This window comes from Phycodurus eques, chromosome 1 (genome assembly GCF_024500275.1).
Source record: "Phycodurus eques isolate BA_2022a chromosome 1, UOR_Pequ_1.1, whole genome shotgun sequence".
NCBI lineage: Eukaryota > Metazoa > Chordata > Actinopteri > Syngnathiformes > Syngnathidae > Phycodurus > Phycodurus eques.
The window spans coordinates 51,120,692-51,136,318 of record NC_084525.1 but is presented as its reverse complement, the minus strand read 5'-3'; the positions used below and the strand labels follow the sequence as shown (position 1 = coordinate 51,136,318).

Here is a 15,627-nt window from a genome sequence, read left to right as displayed (position 1 = left end):
TATCAATAACGCGGCAGTCAATGAAATTGGCCAAGTTTGGGTGTGTGTTGGCGAGAGGTTTAATGCTCATTAAGGCAGCGACAGGCCGCACTAAATCCCCCAGCCGAAGACGAGTGAAGCTAAAGGAGGTGACTGAGCTAATTGTCGACTGTCACGATCCATATCTCTAACGACTGTCAAATGAGCACATTTCAGATGGATTCTCTCAACACCCCTCCTCCCCCCCACACACACATACAAACACACACCCTTAACTTAGCCCCCCAGGAGCAAAATGGGTGCGAGAGATGAAGACAGAATATATAAATAAATACCAGCAGACAATAATGTGATGAGAATGATGCCAGCTCTCTTCCTCTGATTAAAAATACAATAACACACACACACACACACACACACACAGATAAGTGTGGCCTGAGATAAGGCCTTCGTCAAGCACCAGAACGAGTTAAAAGGTAAAAAGAAGCTTTCAATTCTGGCTGAGAAAGCTTCTGAGGTAGACCATAACACAGTGGACTGGGTATTCCATACATATATTAGCTTACAGTAGCTGAGGTAAAAGGAGAAGTAATTCTTTCAGTCACAATTTTCAACCAAGTCTTCAACAAATATTCAATATAAATGCTCCATTCAAAGTAGTCCTTTGATGGCCTTGTAAACAATGTCCGTGCCCCCCTTTTGTTCGATTCATGTTCACCTGGTTAAAAAATAAATAAAACAATCCAAGCATACAAAAAGGCACATCAAACCTTGCTCTCTTCTCTTATTGGCTGGAAGAATATAAACAAGAAAATTTGCTGCTCAGAACAAACGGGGGTTAGCTAAAAATGCTAGCATGATTTAAAGGTTGCATAGCGAGTCTCCGACCAAAACCACGGCCCACATTTACGTGCACAAGCGCGATTCTCAATGGCGTGTAATTATAAATGTGATAGTCACGTGTCCAGCTACAAGAAAATAGCAGCGCTAGCAATACTAAGATATCATCAACACTGTAAACAAGCCATTGTTAGCCACGGCTACTACGTTGGTAGCATGGCTTATTCGTCATGGAGTGTTACTACAAGAATAAGGGCTCTATTTTCGTAGACTGCGCAATGTCCGCCAGAGCGCAAAAGTTGGTGTATCTTGATTTTCTTGCAAGCACAAGTCTCGCTTGAGTGTTTGCTAATTTGGTAGACTGGTCTGCGTCAAGATGGCCGTACCTTCCTAAGTCACGCCTTCTGTCTCTGATAGTTTTTTTTTTCTTTGGGCACAGTGGCTTCTTAAAAATCAAATCAGAGGGACAACATGGGGCCAGAGCCAGCTGATTTTGTTTTTCAAAACTCATATTTATCATGTACTACTGTTAGGTCATAATGACAGTTTTAACAAAAATGTGAGTTTTGTTTTTTTCTTAATGCATATTCCCCATTTAACGAACGCAACTACAAAGATGCGAAACCGAAGACGTGTTGGTTGAATCAAAACTCTAATCTATTTTGATCTGTGGTGGAGCTTCACTGCGAGCAATGCCTTCTCTGCTAGACTAAACACAATCAGAATCACTCACTTACATTTACAAACTAAATTCTAATATTTGTCCAATGAAATGGTATTAATTTATTCCGAGCAGTCTACTGTATTTTCTTCATTTTGTAGCGTTTCTCTTGGCTGCTACCAGTACATATACAGTGGGTACAGAAAGTATTCAGATCCCTTTAAATTGTTCACTCTTTGTTATATTGCAGCCATTTGCTAAAATAATTTAAGTTCATTTTCCCCCCTCATTAATGTACACACAGCACCCCATATTGACAGAAGAACGTGGAATTAATAACATTTTTGCAGATTTACTAAAAAAGAAAAACTGAAATATCACACAACCATAAGTATTCAGACCCTTTGCTCAATATTTAGTAGAAGCACCCTTTTGAGCTAATACAGCCATCAGTCTTTTTGTAAATGATGCAACAAGTTTTTCACACCTGGATTTGGGGATCCTCTGCCATTCCTCCTTGCAGATCCTCTCCAGTTCTGTCAGGTTGAATGGTGAATGGTGGACAGTCATCTTCAGGTCTCTGCAGAGATGCGGGGTTTAAGTCAGGGCTCTGGCTGGGCCATTCAACAACAGTCACTGAGTTGTTCTGAAGCCACTCCTTCGTTATTTTAGCTGTGTGCTTTGGGTCATTGTCTTGTTGGAAGGTGAACCTTCGGCCCAGTCTAAGGTTCTGTGCACTCTGGAGAAGGTTTTCGACCAGGATATCCCTGTACTTGTCCGCATTCATCTTTCCTTTGATTACAACCAGTCTCCCTGTCCCTGCAGCTGAAAAACACACCCACAGCATGATGCTGCCACCACCATGCTTCACTGTTGGGACTGTATTGGACAGGTGATGACAGTGCCTGGTTTTCTCCACACATGCCACTTATAATTAAGGTCAACAATTTCTATCTTGGTCTCATCAGACCAGAGAATCTTATTTCTTACCATCTTGGAGTCCTTCAAGTGTTTTTTTTTTTTTTTTTTTTAAGCAAACTCCATGCGGGCTTTCATGTGTCTTGCACTGAGGAGAGGCTTCCGTCGGGCCACTGTGCCATAAAGCCGACTGGTGGAGGGCTGCAGTGATGGTTGACTTTCTAGAACTTTCTCCCATCTCCCGATTGCATCTCTGGAGCTCAGCCACAGTGATCTTTGGGTTCTTCTTTACCTCTCTCACCAAGGCTCTTCTCTCCCGATTGCTCAGTTTGGCCAGACGGCCAGCTCTAGGAAGGGTTCTGATCGTCCCAAACGTCATCCATTTCAGGATTATGGAGGCCACTGTGCTCTTAGGAACCTTAAGAGCACCAGAAATATTTTTGTAACCTTGGCCAGATCTGTGCATTGCCACAATTCTGTCTCTGAGCTCTTCAGGCAGTTCCTTTGACCTCATGATTCTCATTTGCTCTGACATGCACTGTGAACTGTAAGGTCTTATATAGACAGGTTTCAGCTTTCCTAATCAAGTCCAATCAGTATAATCAAACACAGCTGGACTCCAATGAAGGTGTACAACCATCTCACGGATGATCAGAAGAAATGGACAGCACCCGAGTTCAATATATGAGTGTCACAGCAAAGGGTCTGAATACTTATGGCTGTGTGATATTTCAGTTTTTCTTTTTTAATAAATCTGCAAAAATTTCAACAATTCCGTTTTTTTTTTCTCTCAATATGGGGTGCTGGGTGTACATTAATGAGGGAAAAAAATAAAAAAATGTAAGGGGGTCTGAATACTTTCCGTATCCACAGTATGTGGATGTTAGATTTTTTCGTCCAATCAGATTTAAGCCACTATGCCACTATGGCATGTCAATTTAATCTGCCCAGGGCCTTCAGAATCTGTATAAGCAATGTGATTGTTTCTTCAACCGATCAGATTTTAAATTTCTCTCACGGGGCAAGCAAGCTGGCCCAAAATAATGTCAGCATTTTTCCGTCCTCTGATTGGTTGGTCAGCTCAAGCCAAGTTCAACTAGCAAAATCACTTTCTCTGTCAGAGAAAGAAGCCTCGCCATTTCATGACTTCCACGGAAGTCAAAGATCATGGCTTGTCAGTGCTACACAGATTGCATTTTTCCTCAATCTGTGTAGCGCTCAGTAAAGTGTAGCGTGTAGTCCAGGGATGGCCTCGGGAGGATGTGGTTACAACTGTGGTTTGCTCCAGTGTTCACAGTTTGGCCTGGTTGAGAAAGTGAAAGGGAGAGCATAAGATACAGTGGGGGGGAATCACAGAAGGGTCTTTATACACTCTGAGACATATCAGGCTCCAGCTGGCCACTGATGGAAAGCAGATAAGGTTTCACTCTGGCTGGAGATGGGTAATTGGACAGTTATGGAGAGATAGGAGAACGCGGGGCCCAGGAGCCATGAAACAGAGCTAATCAAGACTTGGCATCAGTAAATTGTCTGTGAAGGAGCACATCAGGAGTTCTGACAAGATAAGGGAAGCCTTGCTCAAAGGCGGAGCTCTAACAAAGTTACCCAAAAAAAATAAAAAAACTTGGAAAACCCTGAGCCAGTTGTCTCAGCGCTGTAATATGCACGCCAGGCCAGTAGTTGGTGATAACTGGTTGTCCGACGCCCTGCGATTGGCTGGCAACCGGTTCAGGGTGTACCCCACCTCCTGTCCGATGATAGCTGGGATTGGCTCCAGCACTCCCGCAACCCTTGTGGAGGATAAGCGGCTCAGAAAATGGATGCAAATATGTGGAGCTAAAATTTGACCAATCTCAGTCATGTGTCACAGCTGGAGTCAGTAGCATCCATCCATCCATTTTCTGAGCCGCTTCCCCTCACTAGGGTCGCGGGCGTGCTGGACCCTATCCTGCTATCATCGGGCAGGAGGCGGGGTACACCCTGAACTGGTTGCCAGCCAATCGCAGGGCACATACAAACAAACAACCATCCACGCTCCCATTCACACCTACGGACAATTTAGAGTTGTCAATTAACCTACCATGCATGTTTTTGGGATGTGGGAGGAAACCGGAGTGCCCGGAGAAAACCCACGCAGGTACGGGGAGAACATGCAAACTCCACACAGGCGGGGCCAGGGATTGAACCACGGTCCTCAGAACTGTGAGTCGTCTAACCAGTCGTCCACCGTGTTGTTGTAGTAGTAGTAGTAGTGGTAGTAGTAGTAGTAGTAATTGTAGTAATTTAAAAAAAAAAAAAAAAAAAAAATGTCCATTATTTTTATCAAGAAAAATGGCAATAATATCGTGCTTTATACAAATGTATAGGAATAACATACAGCTGACTAAATAATACAAATGTGCGTCATGATTAATTTGTTGCAGGGCTTTCTGGTGTGTGAGACTTGGCCAACAGGGGGGCAACATAATATACGAAGAAGACTCACAACGACAGTGACTCAGTAAGCTGCAGTAATGTTTTTTTGCAAAGGATAAAGAATATATGCATGAGTATTGTTATATCACCTTTCTACATGTATTTCTCTACTGTTTGTGTTCAAATATCTGTAGCTTGATGCCTTATAACAGTTGTAGAGACTGTATTATTTGTTAGCCCGTCTATTGCATTCCCCATTATGTATTAACATGAAGCTAGCAGACTCTGTGACAAAGTTACTGCATTTGCGTGTTTTTAAATACACGTGTAAATCTCTTTGTTTTTATGTTTAGTTTCTCAGTAAACCTCAACAGCTTGAAGACTATCTCTCTGCCAGTAAGTGTTAGTTAAGTGTAATTTGCACCAACTTTCAAATGTGTGTTTTCCTTCTCCACAACTCTGTCACCGTGCAAACAAATGGCCACAACGGCACTGCTTGACCACCACATCACCTTCTCTCCAGAACTGGGTCACACAGAGTGCAGAGTTCTTATATCATATATGACAACTTTATAAGTGTCTAGACAGCTTTTAGTCCGTGCCGTGTACGAAATAGACTTCAAATGAGTTCCATGAGTAATCAGGTTGCACTGGCAGTCCTGAAAGTTTGGACCATTTACAATAAGTCTTGCCGCTGATGGAATGAGCTCTGCTTTTAGTCCGCCATGATTAGTTTTCCATCTTTGTTGTCCCCCTGCAGCGATTTCCCCGGGAAGCAGCGTCCTGCTGAAGAGGAGCAGGTGGGCCGTTACGTAGAAGTAAAGTTTGGAGCAGGAATAAACAATGGTGTAGCTATTGGGAGATCTAAACATTCCTGGAAAAGCCTTCTTCAAGCATAGTCTGCATTTCAAAAATGGTGTCTCCATTTGCTTTTAACAACATCCAAAACGCTCTGAGATAGTAAGCTTCGCTGTAAATCTAAATTGCACTCATCCCCCACTGACTAGTTGCAAAGACACTGACACAGGCAATTAATTTTGTGTGGGAGACACTTGTCCTAATTGGGCATACAGCAAGGGGGATTTTTCTTGGCTGCAAGTTAGCCAAAATGACAAAGAAGTAAAGACCATCTGGTCCCACAGGAGGGAGAAGAGATGCTTTACAAATAGAAACAGAAGCAACAAGAAAAACAGACAGTACCTTCACTCTGGCGTCTAATTTGGGAGGGATTTTTATTTGTTCAAGAATGTGACACACTTGGCTACTTGCGTATATTAGGATGAAGTCAACCTCGTTTATTGTGGGCAGTAGCGGTTTTCTGGTATGAGCGATATGTGGGGCCGACATTTCTGGGGGCGCGTTGCCCTCATCTCCTCCACAAAAAAAATGCAATGTTCCTTTCTATATTGTAAAATCCACGAAATCTTTTTAAAAAATCGTTTTACCCTTCCCACATGCTGTAAACACATTTAAACATATCCAAAATGCTTTTTGAAGACATTGTGAACGTATTTGAACACACACACAAATGCAACATAAAATGTATAGAAAATACTGTAGCGGTACGTATTGTAGTGTCTAGTAGTGTCTTGTAGTGTCTGTGACTCTCTGAGCGTGAGCTGTGGCTGACAGTAGCACCTGTCCAATACACTGCTAAAAAGTGCCTCGGTGTTTCGAGTCTGTATACTGTAAAAATCCAGAAAACAGGATCCCATTTAAGAAAACAGTGTAGTTGGGGTACAAACGAAGAACCATGATATAGCGGGAGAATGATGAGCTAAAGGTAGGGTTGCTAATTGCCCAAGACTGTTGTCCAGTCCTGTACATAACATCAAAACCCCAATAAAAGCCTAGAGGGAGGCGCTAGAACTTTCTCTATATGTTTTTCTATCAATCAATATTAGAAATAGAAACATGTTCTCAGGCAGGCAATAGAGTGAGAGGAACCTAGCTGCTAAAGGTTGAACTTCAGCAGGGACAAACCAATCTGACACGGCTGCTGGAACTGAAGAGGAGTCGCAGCAGTGGGGGATGAACACGGGGTGAGAACGAAAAGAGCAAAGGGGGGAGTAAAGGAGCATGAGAGTAGACTTTCCCTTCCTTCGCCGGCTCTCATCTCGTCTGCATGACAGCACCGCTCCCTCGGCTTTCTAACATGTCCTGTTTGGAGCGAGGACGAGACAGTGACATTTTGCACCAGTTTACATAAAGGCTGTGGTGATTAGTAACACTTTTTCATACATCAGTCTGACCGTCTTACTGGAAACCCACACACAAGAACTGGGATATGCCGTGGCACTTTTGTTGTAGAAAAGATAACAAACTCATTTATTACATCTTCATAAATTGACAGACATCACAACATACTTGCACGGCCGCTGTGATTGCTTGTCACACAGTTGCGAGGGAGCACAAGGAAAGGCTACAAAAACAAACATGCTTTCACATACAAGAGGGGTCAATCCAGCAACAGATTAAAGCCATATTCTGTCGTTTTAATGATTTCTGATACGAGAAAACAAAGCGCAGGAGAGTGCCGAAGCTCATTATTGTTATCTTTTATTTCTTATTTTTATTATTTTTTTTGCTTACATCAAATAGAACAGACATACATTGGCACATGCAAAGTCAACACTTTGTGGTGCTTGTCATTACCATCCAAATGCCACTGAACACAGACTGCTTATCTATTTTAGTACTCCAAACATGAAAATACTCTCAAATATTTACAAAAAAATATACGTACAATGCCCATCACTCAAATATAATCATCATGTGGGTTTGATTTTTTTTATTTGTATTTTTTTTTTTAAAGTTGATTTCTGAAAAACAAAATACTGTATGTGGCAGAGCTCGCTGTTCAAGGTAATTTGATGTACTTGGAGCAATAGAGGCACAGAAGAAAATCACTTGAAAACAATACAGAAGAAAAATCAGATAATGGGAACCCCAAGAGAATATGGCTTTAATGATATTGTAAAAGAAAGTATCTTGAAAGAAGATCCACTGTCCTTTATACCTTTGTTCACCGTGGCCCTTTTTAGTGGTCAGCTTGTTCTGCGCTAGGGTCTGCCGGTTCAATACCAACACAGGAAACCGTCGCAGCAGCCCACAGCACCGCTAGGCAAGTCCGGATGGAGGTGAGATGCGGTCCGCCATCCTGGGTGAACGCACGGGTGCTGCAGGACGTGCTGGCATGCCTGCACTCCTGTCCTGTTCCTCTGGAGCTTCCCTTTCCCCCCCCCCCCCCCCTTTTTTTCCCACAAATGACAGGCAAGCAGCGTTCATCCTCCAGCTCATCAGATCCTGAGGTTGTTGTAATTCACGTACGTCTTCTTGGTGGCTTGACCTAAAGAAGAAGAGGAAGAAGAAGATTGATGGTGTGTAAGTCAAAACAAAATCCATCAATTTTCTATCATGTTAGGTCATGGCTCAGCAGGAGCCTATCCCAGCTGACTTTGGGCGAGAGGTGGGGGGACACTCTGAACTGATCGCCAGCCAATCGCGGGCCATATACAAACAAACAATGATTTACACTCACATTCACACCTAAGGGAAATTTAGAGTCTTTCGTAAACGTACATGCATGTTTTTGGAATGCAGGAGGAAACCAAGGAGTGAAGAGATTAGTTGCCGAGTTGACCTTACTCCTCCGCATTGACGTTTAACACTTGAAGTCGACTAATCGGCAATCATTTGTTTTTGGCATCTCGTCTTCCAATCGGCCAATTTACCGCAGACTTTCCACTTGCCCATCTGTTTCTGTCGCCAGACCATAATGCTCTGTGAAGCAGCAAAATGTGCTGCCAACAAGGCCACACAGTGTTCATTTACGCGGGTCCGAGATTACGAAAATAAGCATGGTGGATGAGAATAGCGGTTAGCCTTACTAGCTTCAGCTTTTCCGATCGGTGCTAGCTTGATACCAGCAGTACCCGATCGGGACTGGCAGCGAGGAACAAGTGAAAATCCATCGTCGTCACGAAAATGTTATATCTAATATGCACAGACAAAAACTAGACTAACAAGAACTTTATTCAGGATAGAAATTGTTTGATACAACACACACCAGCATCGTAACGACATCAATGTTTACAGCTGTATCGATGCTATTTACAAAAATCAAACTGGTTGCGAGTCTATCTTCAAATATAGTAAAAGCACAAGTGAAAGAGAAAGTTAAATCAGAGAAATGCTCAGTCTTTTGGAGCCAGCCAAGAATGGCCCGTCTTACAGCACGTTCATTTTCCCACACAGACTAATGTTACTGGAATTGCACATACGACTCCATGTGGAAAAAAGTTGTCACTCTTAAAAAAGAAGCTATGGTACAATGTGTACATACCACAACAGCACGTGTACAATTGCCAACAGTGAAGGTAACATACTCTAATGTCCCCGCAAGTGGTCAAAAATAGAAACACCCGCAGGTTCACTTCCATATTGAACAAATGGAAAGGACAACTGGTTAGAGCGTCAGCCTCACAGTTCTGAGGACCCTGGTTCAATACCCGGCCCCGCCTGTGTGTAGTTTGCATGTTCTCCCCGTGCCTGCGTGGGTTTTCTCCGGGCACTCCGGTTTCCTCCCACATCCCAAAAACATGCATTAATTGGAGACTCTAAATTGCCCATAGGTGTGACTGTGAGTGGTTGGTTGTTTGTATGTGCCCTGCGATTGGCTGGCAACCAGTTCAGGGAGTACCCCGCCTCCTGCCCGATGACAGCTGGGATAGGCTCCAGCACGCCCACGACCCTAGTGAGGAGAAGCGGCTCAGAAAATGGATGGATGGATGGATGGATGGATGGATGGAAAGAAAACATACACATAATATGAACAGTCATTCAGGAGCTGCCGACAACTAGGGCCAAGTAAGTCACAGGCAGACTGGCTAACGGGTTAGCAAGTTAACAGCCAGGCAACTCTGCACTCTCATTCGCTGACACCCACGTCACTCACCATACCAGGCCCCACTTTTTAAAGCCATACACACTCAAAGTCACACATACGACAGTAGAATGTGAGGATGGTGAACCCCAAGAGGACAAAAAGAATATCTGCATCTCACATGTACAGCAAAATGAATTTTTATCCGAATACTTAAATAATCGATGAGCTAATCAATAGAAAACTTTATTCTGAAAATATTAGCTAGTTGCAGCCCTGCCAAGATGAGACCAGCTGGCTACATGAATAGAAAGACATACACAGGGCTCCCACTAACTGCAACAACTACATTCACTGTAATGGTGAGTTTTATTTCTAATTGTTTCTTCTTATTTGCTTCTATTTTTGTCTGTCCAAATATATCTTTATGTGAAACCAGCCCGTGGTGCAAAAAAAACGTTGGGAACCAGTGCACTGTGCTGAAAAAATATCAATGACCGTCATTGATAAATCGACTTCGACTTGACACTGATCACATTACACTAAAGTCGACAAAAAAAAAAATCATCTTTGTTGTTCAAACCCTACGGGGGGAAACGCATGCAAACTCCACACAGGAAGGTCGCAGTTCTGAAGTGCCCAAACAAAACCATCCTTCAAATTTGCAAGCAAATATGCGCCTTCTGCTTTGGTATCAAACTGTATGGTGCATTCTTCTAACCAGCTGTGAGCAATCACAAGTAATGCGCTCTGGGCCCGTGTATCATTTCCACTCCCAATGCCCCAGTGTAAAAGCCTCACTTTCTATTTTCACGTTAACTAGCAATGAAAAAACAAACACTCCACGAGTGGGCACCGAACAAACGCTAGGGCAAGCAATGTGCTCGTCGTGCGGATTGCCATGGAAACGTAGCCGAATGTAGCGGAGCGCCCGCCTCGCCGCCACAGCGTGCGCTTGTGTGTCCTTCCATCCGAGGTCTCGTCGACTCGTCACGGCTTCTGCGACATAGAAGGGATTTAAGTTTGGAGGTTCCGCGGTGGCGTGCGGGATTCGATTTTTCACTAAACTCAGTCAGTCAACGAGGCTCACGTCTGTCATCCTTCTTAATTCTGCCTTAATTAAACACATTCCGATAGATTCTCATTCTACTGCTTTAATGTTGCTATGGTAACCAACCCCAATCCCCTGGGCTATGCAATTAAAGTCGTACCATTCCTTTACAGCATTTTGTAGTCTGGGGCTGCAAGTATGATGAATAAAACATCACATGTACAACAGACTTTTGCTAGTAACTATAAGCAGGAACACCAGCCAGCCTTTCTGAGAGCAAGTGTATGTCAATTTGTATTTTCTGCTTTTAATATTTATAATCTTCTACAGACTGGATGCCTATGAGTTCTATATGTTATCTCCTTTTCTTTTTTTTTTCTTCTTCCAGTATCGATAAAATAAACATGACCTGAAAAGCATCAGGGATGTTTGTTTAGCTTTTACGGGGTTATGGTAGCCTGGCTCAGTAACAGATGCAGTATTACAACAATTGAGGATTCAAAGCTCCTAATGCATTTTGCCAGGCAGCCACTTTAGTTCTTGTCGGATTCAGATGCAAAAATCTGACAGGTTTCATGAAAATTAACATGTTCCTGTGGAGTGAGTTAGTTTTCCATTAGGGGTTGAACGACTAAAGATAACAATAAGATCACTATAATGTGATGAAAGATGAATCGAATAAGTCGAATAATCGATGATGTCATTGTTTTTTTTGTTTGTTTTTTTTCCAGCACAGTACAGCGGTCCCCAAAGTTTTCTGCGCCAGAGACTAGTTTTACGTAAAGACGTATTTTAATGAACTGGGTGAGATGTAAGTCTGTAAATTAGTTGATTGGAAGACGAGATGCACAAAACACGTTCGTCAACTTCAAGCTTTAAACAGCGATGTGACTAGTTGACTAATTGGTTCAACCCCTACTTCCCAAAGTTCCCACAAATATCTGTAACAAGCTGGCATGACCTTGTAACTCACATGGCTGGGGAAAAAAAGTGGATTACACTTGCTGTGGTTCATTTATATGGTGATTGGACTGTGTAAATTGAGGACAGTGAATGATGACCATTTCAAAATGGACAAATCTTGCTTTTTCTGTGAAGCTATTAGTCCACATCAATACCAGCGCAAATCTGCAGAACTGCTCATCTTCATAATCCTATAAATCACTCTGCGTCATCTCCTCCAGGGCTGACAGGCCCTGAAAGGGAGGTATTTGGCGCTCTGATGGTTACAGGCATTGACGGACAGTCTCCAGGGATGGCGGAGCCACAGTTCAGGTTTCGGGGCGGTCATGCACATAAATTCTCCATTAATAAATGTCACTTCCACTGCAGCAAAAAAAAAAGAAAAAAAAGGGCAATAGGGAGAACAGGGTGCAGGATGGAGAGATGAGGCGAGAAGACATTCATGGGGGTGAAAGGCTCACAGAGCAGATGACATGATGCACTTGTGGGATGGCATCCTGCAGACCAAATGACCCGCTAGGGGCCTTTTGATGTTCTGCTGTGACAGATGCTGAGGTTTGGCCCACCAGCACCCCTGCGGAGAATGTATCGTCTCATCGGCTGCACGTGCAATTTCTATCTCTTGATGTATCAACTCTCCGACTGACCGCATTCGTGCACACGTTCATGAAAAACACACACACATGAACGAGCTCATTCGGCCCATGACAGATGAGTATGACAACTGTTGGGCGTTTGGAGACATTCCAGGGAATATCTGTCATTGTGTAGACATCACTCAAAGAGGGTTTTTTGAGGGGCTGGTGCACCTGTGGGTGCCGTGAACGCTGCGTGTGATTAGAAGCGTTGCAGGAGAGGCGGCACTTGGCCAATGTGATGAGTGTGATTTGCATGAGCCGTCACTCATCTTGCTCCAAACAATGAGGGATGCTTTTCACATGCCTCAAATGATGGATGTACAGTAAATTATACTGTATGAGCACAAGTTTTTGGACATCTGTTTTTAATCCATCCATTTCCCCGTGTTCAATGAACTAAAGTGAATGAACTCGTTCATATTTTGGGCGAACGTGAACCGAACGTGGTGTATTGTGCCTGAGGAAAGTTATTGTGAACGAGCTCATTCTGCGATCCGTGAACAATTTCTGAACGGCAGTTGATTTTCATTCAAGAGTGCCAGGTTTCCTTCGACTTCCAGGAGAAAACCCGGCTTTGTTGGCAAATTAAATGCCTTATTATTTGGCAACCCCAGCCACCAACAGTCGCACAGCCGTTGCATCATCAAAATGTGATGGATGCCTGGAGGGGGGAAAAAAAAAAAGTGAAGATCCACTTGCATGCAACTCACAGCAGCACTCCCGCTGCCTCCACAAATGACACAGTGAAATTGAAAAGTGACTTAACGTTCGCGTAGAAAATTAACTTTCCCAAGACTGCCATTTCCTGCGCCGCTTGTCACACCCTGGACTGGCCGCCAGTCAATCACAGGGCACATATAGACAAACAACCATTCACACTCACATTCACACCCATGGACAATTTGCAGGGGAGTCAAACTCATTTTCGTCGCAGGCCATATCGTGGTTATGGTTTCCCTGGGCTATGACGACTGTGAAAATCATATAAATGTCTAATCATCTCATCATATTACTACATATCATCTCTGTCGGGTCAATGTTGGTCAATTTTATATTTTATTTACAAAACAATACGAATGGTCGGACCCCACGTGGTCTGTTATTTAAAAGAAATCACTCACCGGGAACTCTGCGGCATTATGTCGCCTCAAGATTGAAAGTCTGGACAAAAACCAATGAAAATAGGTTAGATACATATAGGTTGCCCTGTTTAGTACAAAAATCGACATAGTAGCTGTAATGCTTCGTTGCAGTAGGAAGTGCTCAGCCACAAAGGTAAATTTGCATCCAGATTAATTTGCGTCTCGTACACTGTCTAGTCAGTGAATTGTTTTTTTCAGTTGCATTAGTAATGGCTCTTAGACCTTTGAAAAAGAGTTTAGGAAGATGACGTAACCACAGTCATTAGCATTTTGTGATGCATTTTCTCGTCGGGGTACACTTTGATGGGCAAGGCTGGCGGCGGGGACGTGCCTGTACCATTCAAATCAATCACAGCGTAATCAATTAGCATTTTATTTATTTTTTGCCCTTTATATTAGCGATTGAACATGATGATGGGGAGATTTTGTGTTGATGTTGGTGTGCAACAGTATATGGCAGCAATATACCCGTAAGGTGCAATGCCTTCTTCAATGATGTGGTGTTACTTAAACAAGATGGCATTTTTTGAATTTCCTGAAAAGAAGTGACTTTGGAAATGCAAAGCGGCAATATCCACAAGTGCCCACACATTAGATTTTTTAGTATACTATATACTGTATCATTAAATGACGAACATAGAGGCAACTGAATATTTAAGGAAACAACCATTCAATTTATGTTACTATTATTAAGAGGGGATTTGATGGAAAAAAATGCTTGTTGTAGCTGTTAAAAGTTTACACTTTTAACCAGACAGGAACTGTAAATAAAGGAAATATGGACTACCTCCGTTCCCTCCCTCACCAGTTATAACTGGTTCCACTTCCATGTCTCAAATTACTACTTTGAAGGAAACATTTGACAGTGGTCAATAATTCCTTCAAATAACAGATGCCGTGGGGACAGACCAATAGTATCAATTTGTGCAAAAAAATATTAAATTGACCGTATTTGGACATGCAAGGTTTCTCCCCGACAGTGACAACTTGTAAGATCAATGATCGGAGAGCCTGGCTCACAATCTCGGTTGTAGTTCATCGCGAAGGTGTTTGCAAATGTTTTCCCACATCAAACACATCCAGGCACCGGTTTGGCCACTTTGTGCACTCCAGAGGTGGGACTACTGTAAGTCACATAAGTGCTTGTCTCGAGTCATAACTTTCAGGTTCAAAATAGTCCCAAGTTACAGTGGGGGAATTTCAAGAAAATCAAGTCATTACGTGGTTTAAGAAAGTTGTAAGTCAAGTCATACAATCTGGCTCAGTCACAAATTATTGGTGTGCTAACAAAAAAATAAATTAATCACTGATCATAACACAAATGAGGCTCCATTCAAATATTGCTAGCAGTTTTAAAACTGCATATTGTCCCATTTACTTGCCTTAGTTTACAGGTGGACCTGCCACATCAAATATGGTGGATGTGCAGCAAAATGAGAAAACCCACTTAAGGTGAAGTCTATGCATACATGTCTACACTAAAACATAAGCCAACATTTTTTTAATGGTATAGTTTCCAGATCCCAGTCTCTGTATTGTTTATCACTTTGTCTTCTCATTTAAATGCATAACTGACTTGACATTTAGTTAATGTTTGACAAGCTATCAATGAGCTAAACTGTGAAGCTAACCTACCTAACTTACCTGCGTCTGACAGATGACGGGAGACGTCATGGATGCTGTGTCTCTTATCTTTTGAGTTGCAAAACCTTGCATGTTGTTATTGTCTTTACCCCTGACTTCATCAAAAAGCAAATCCTTGAATCCAAAAGTAATCATCTTTCGAGCTCCAGCTGTGATACTTGCACAGTGAGGTGGCCTCATCTTTAGTCTCATAGCATATTGGTGACAGGGTTGCCAAGTTTACGGTGTGCACGACACATAAAATAATAAAACAAAAGGCACACTATATTGAAAATTCAGATTTCCAAATTTAAACAGTATGATTTGTCAAGTCATGGAGTTCAAGTCAAAGTCAAGTCGCATCTCATGAATGCTAAGTCAAAGTCAAATGGAGTAATTCATAAGTTTTTGCCAAGCAAGTCGTATGTCCTAAAATTGCAACTCGAGTCCAACTTGAGTCAAGTCATGTGACTCGACTCCCCCCACCTCTGGTGCACTTTGGCCACAATCAT

The 15,627-nt window shown here is 42.7% G+C and overlaps 1 protein-coding gene across 1 annotated transcript in view; it reads right to left on the bottom strand.

The window, feature by feature from the left end:
- Positions 1 to 8,073: 8,073 nt before the first annotated feature.
- grm7 (glutamate metabotropic receptor 7) overlaps positions 8,074 to 15,627 on the bottom strand; it is a 116,271-nt gene continuing 108,717 nt past the window's right edge. The window contains exon 10 of the mRNA XM_061698372.1: positions 8,074 to 8,162. Within this exon, the coding sequence (XP_061554356.1) occupies positions 8,113 to 8,162 (50 nt within the window). The 3' untranslated portion in view covers positions 8,074 to 8,112. The remainder of the gene's footprint in view (positions 8,163 to 15,627) is intronic.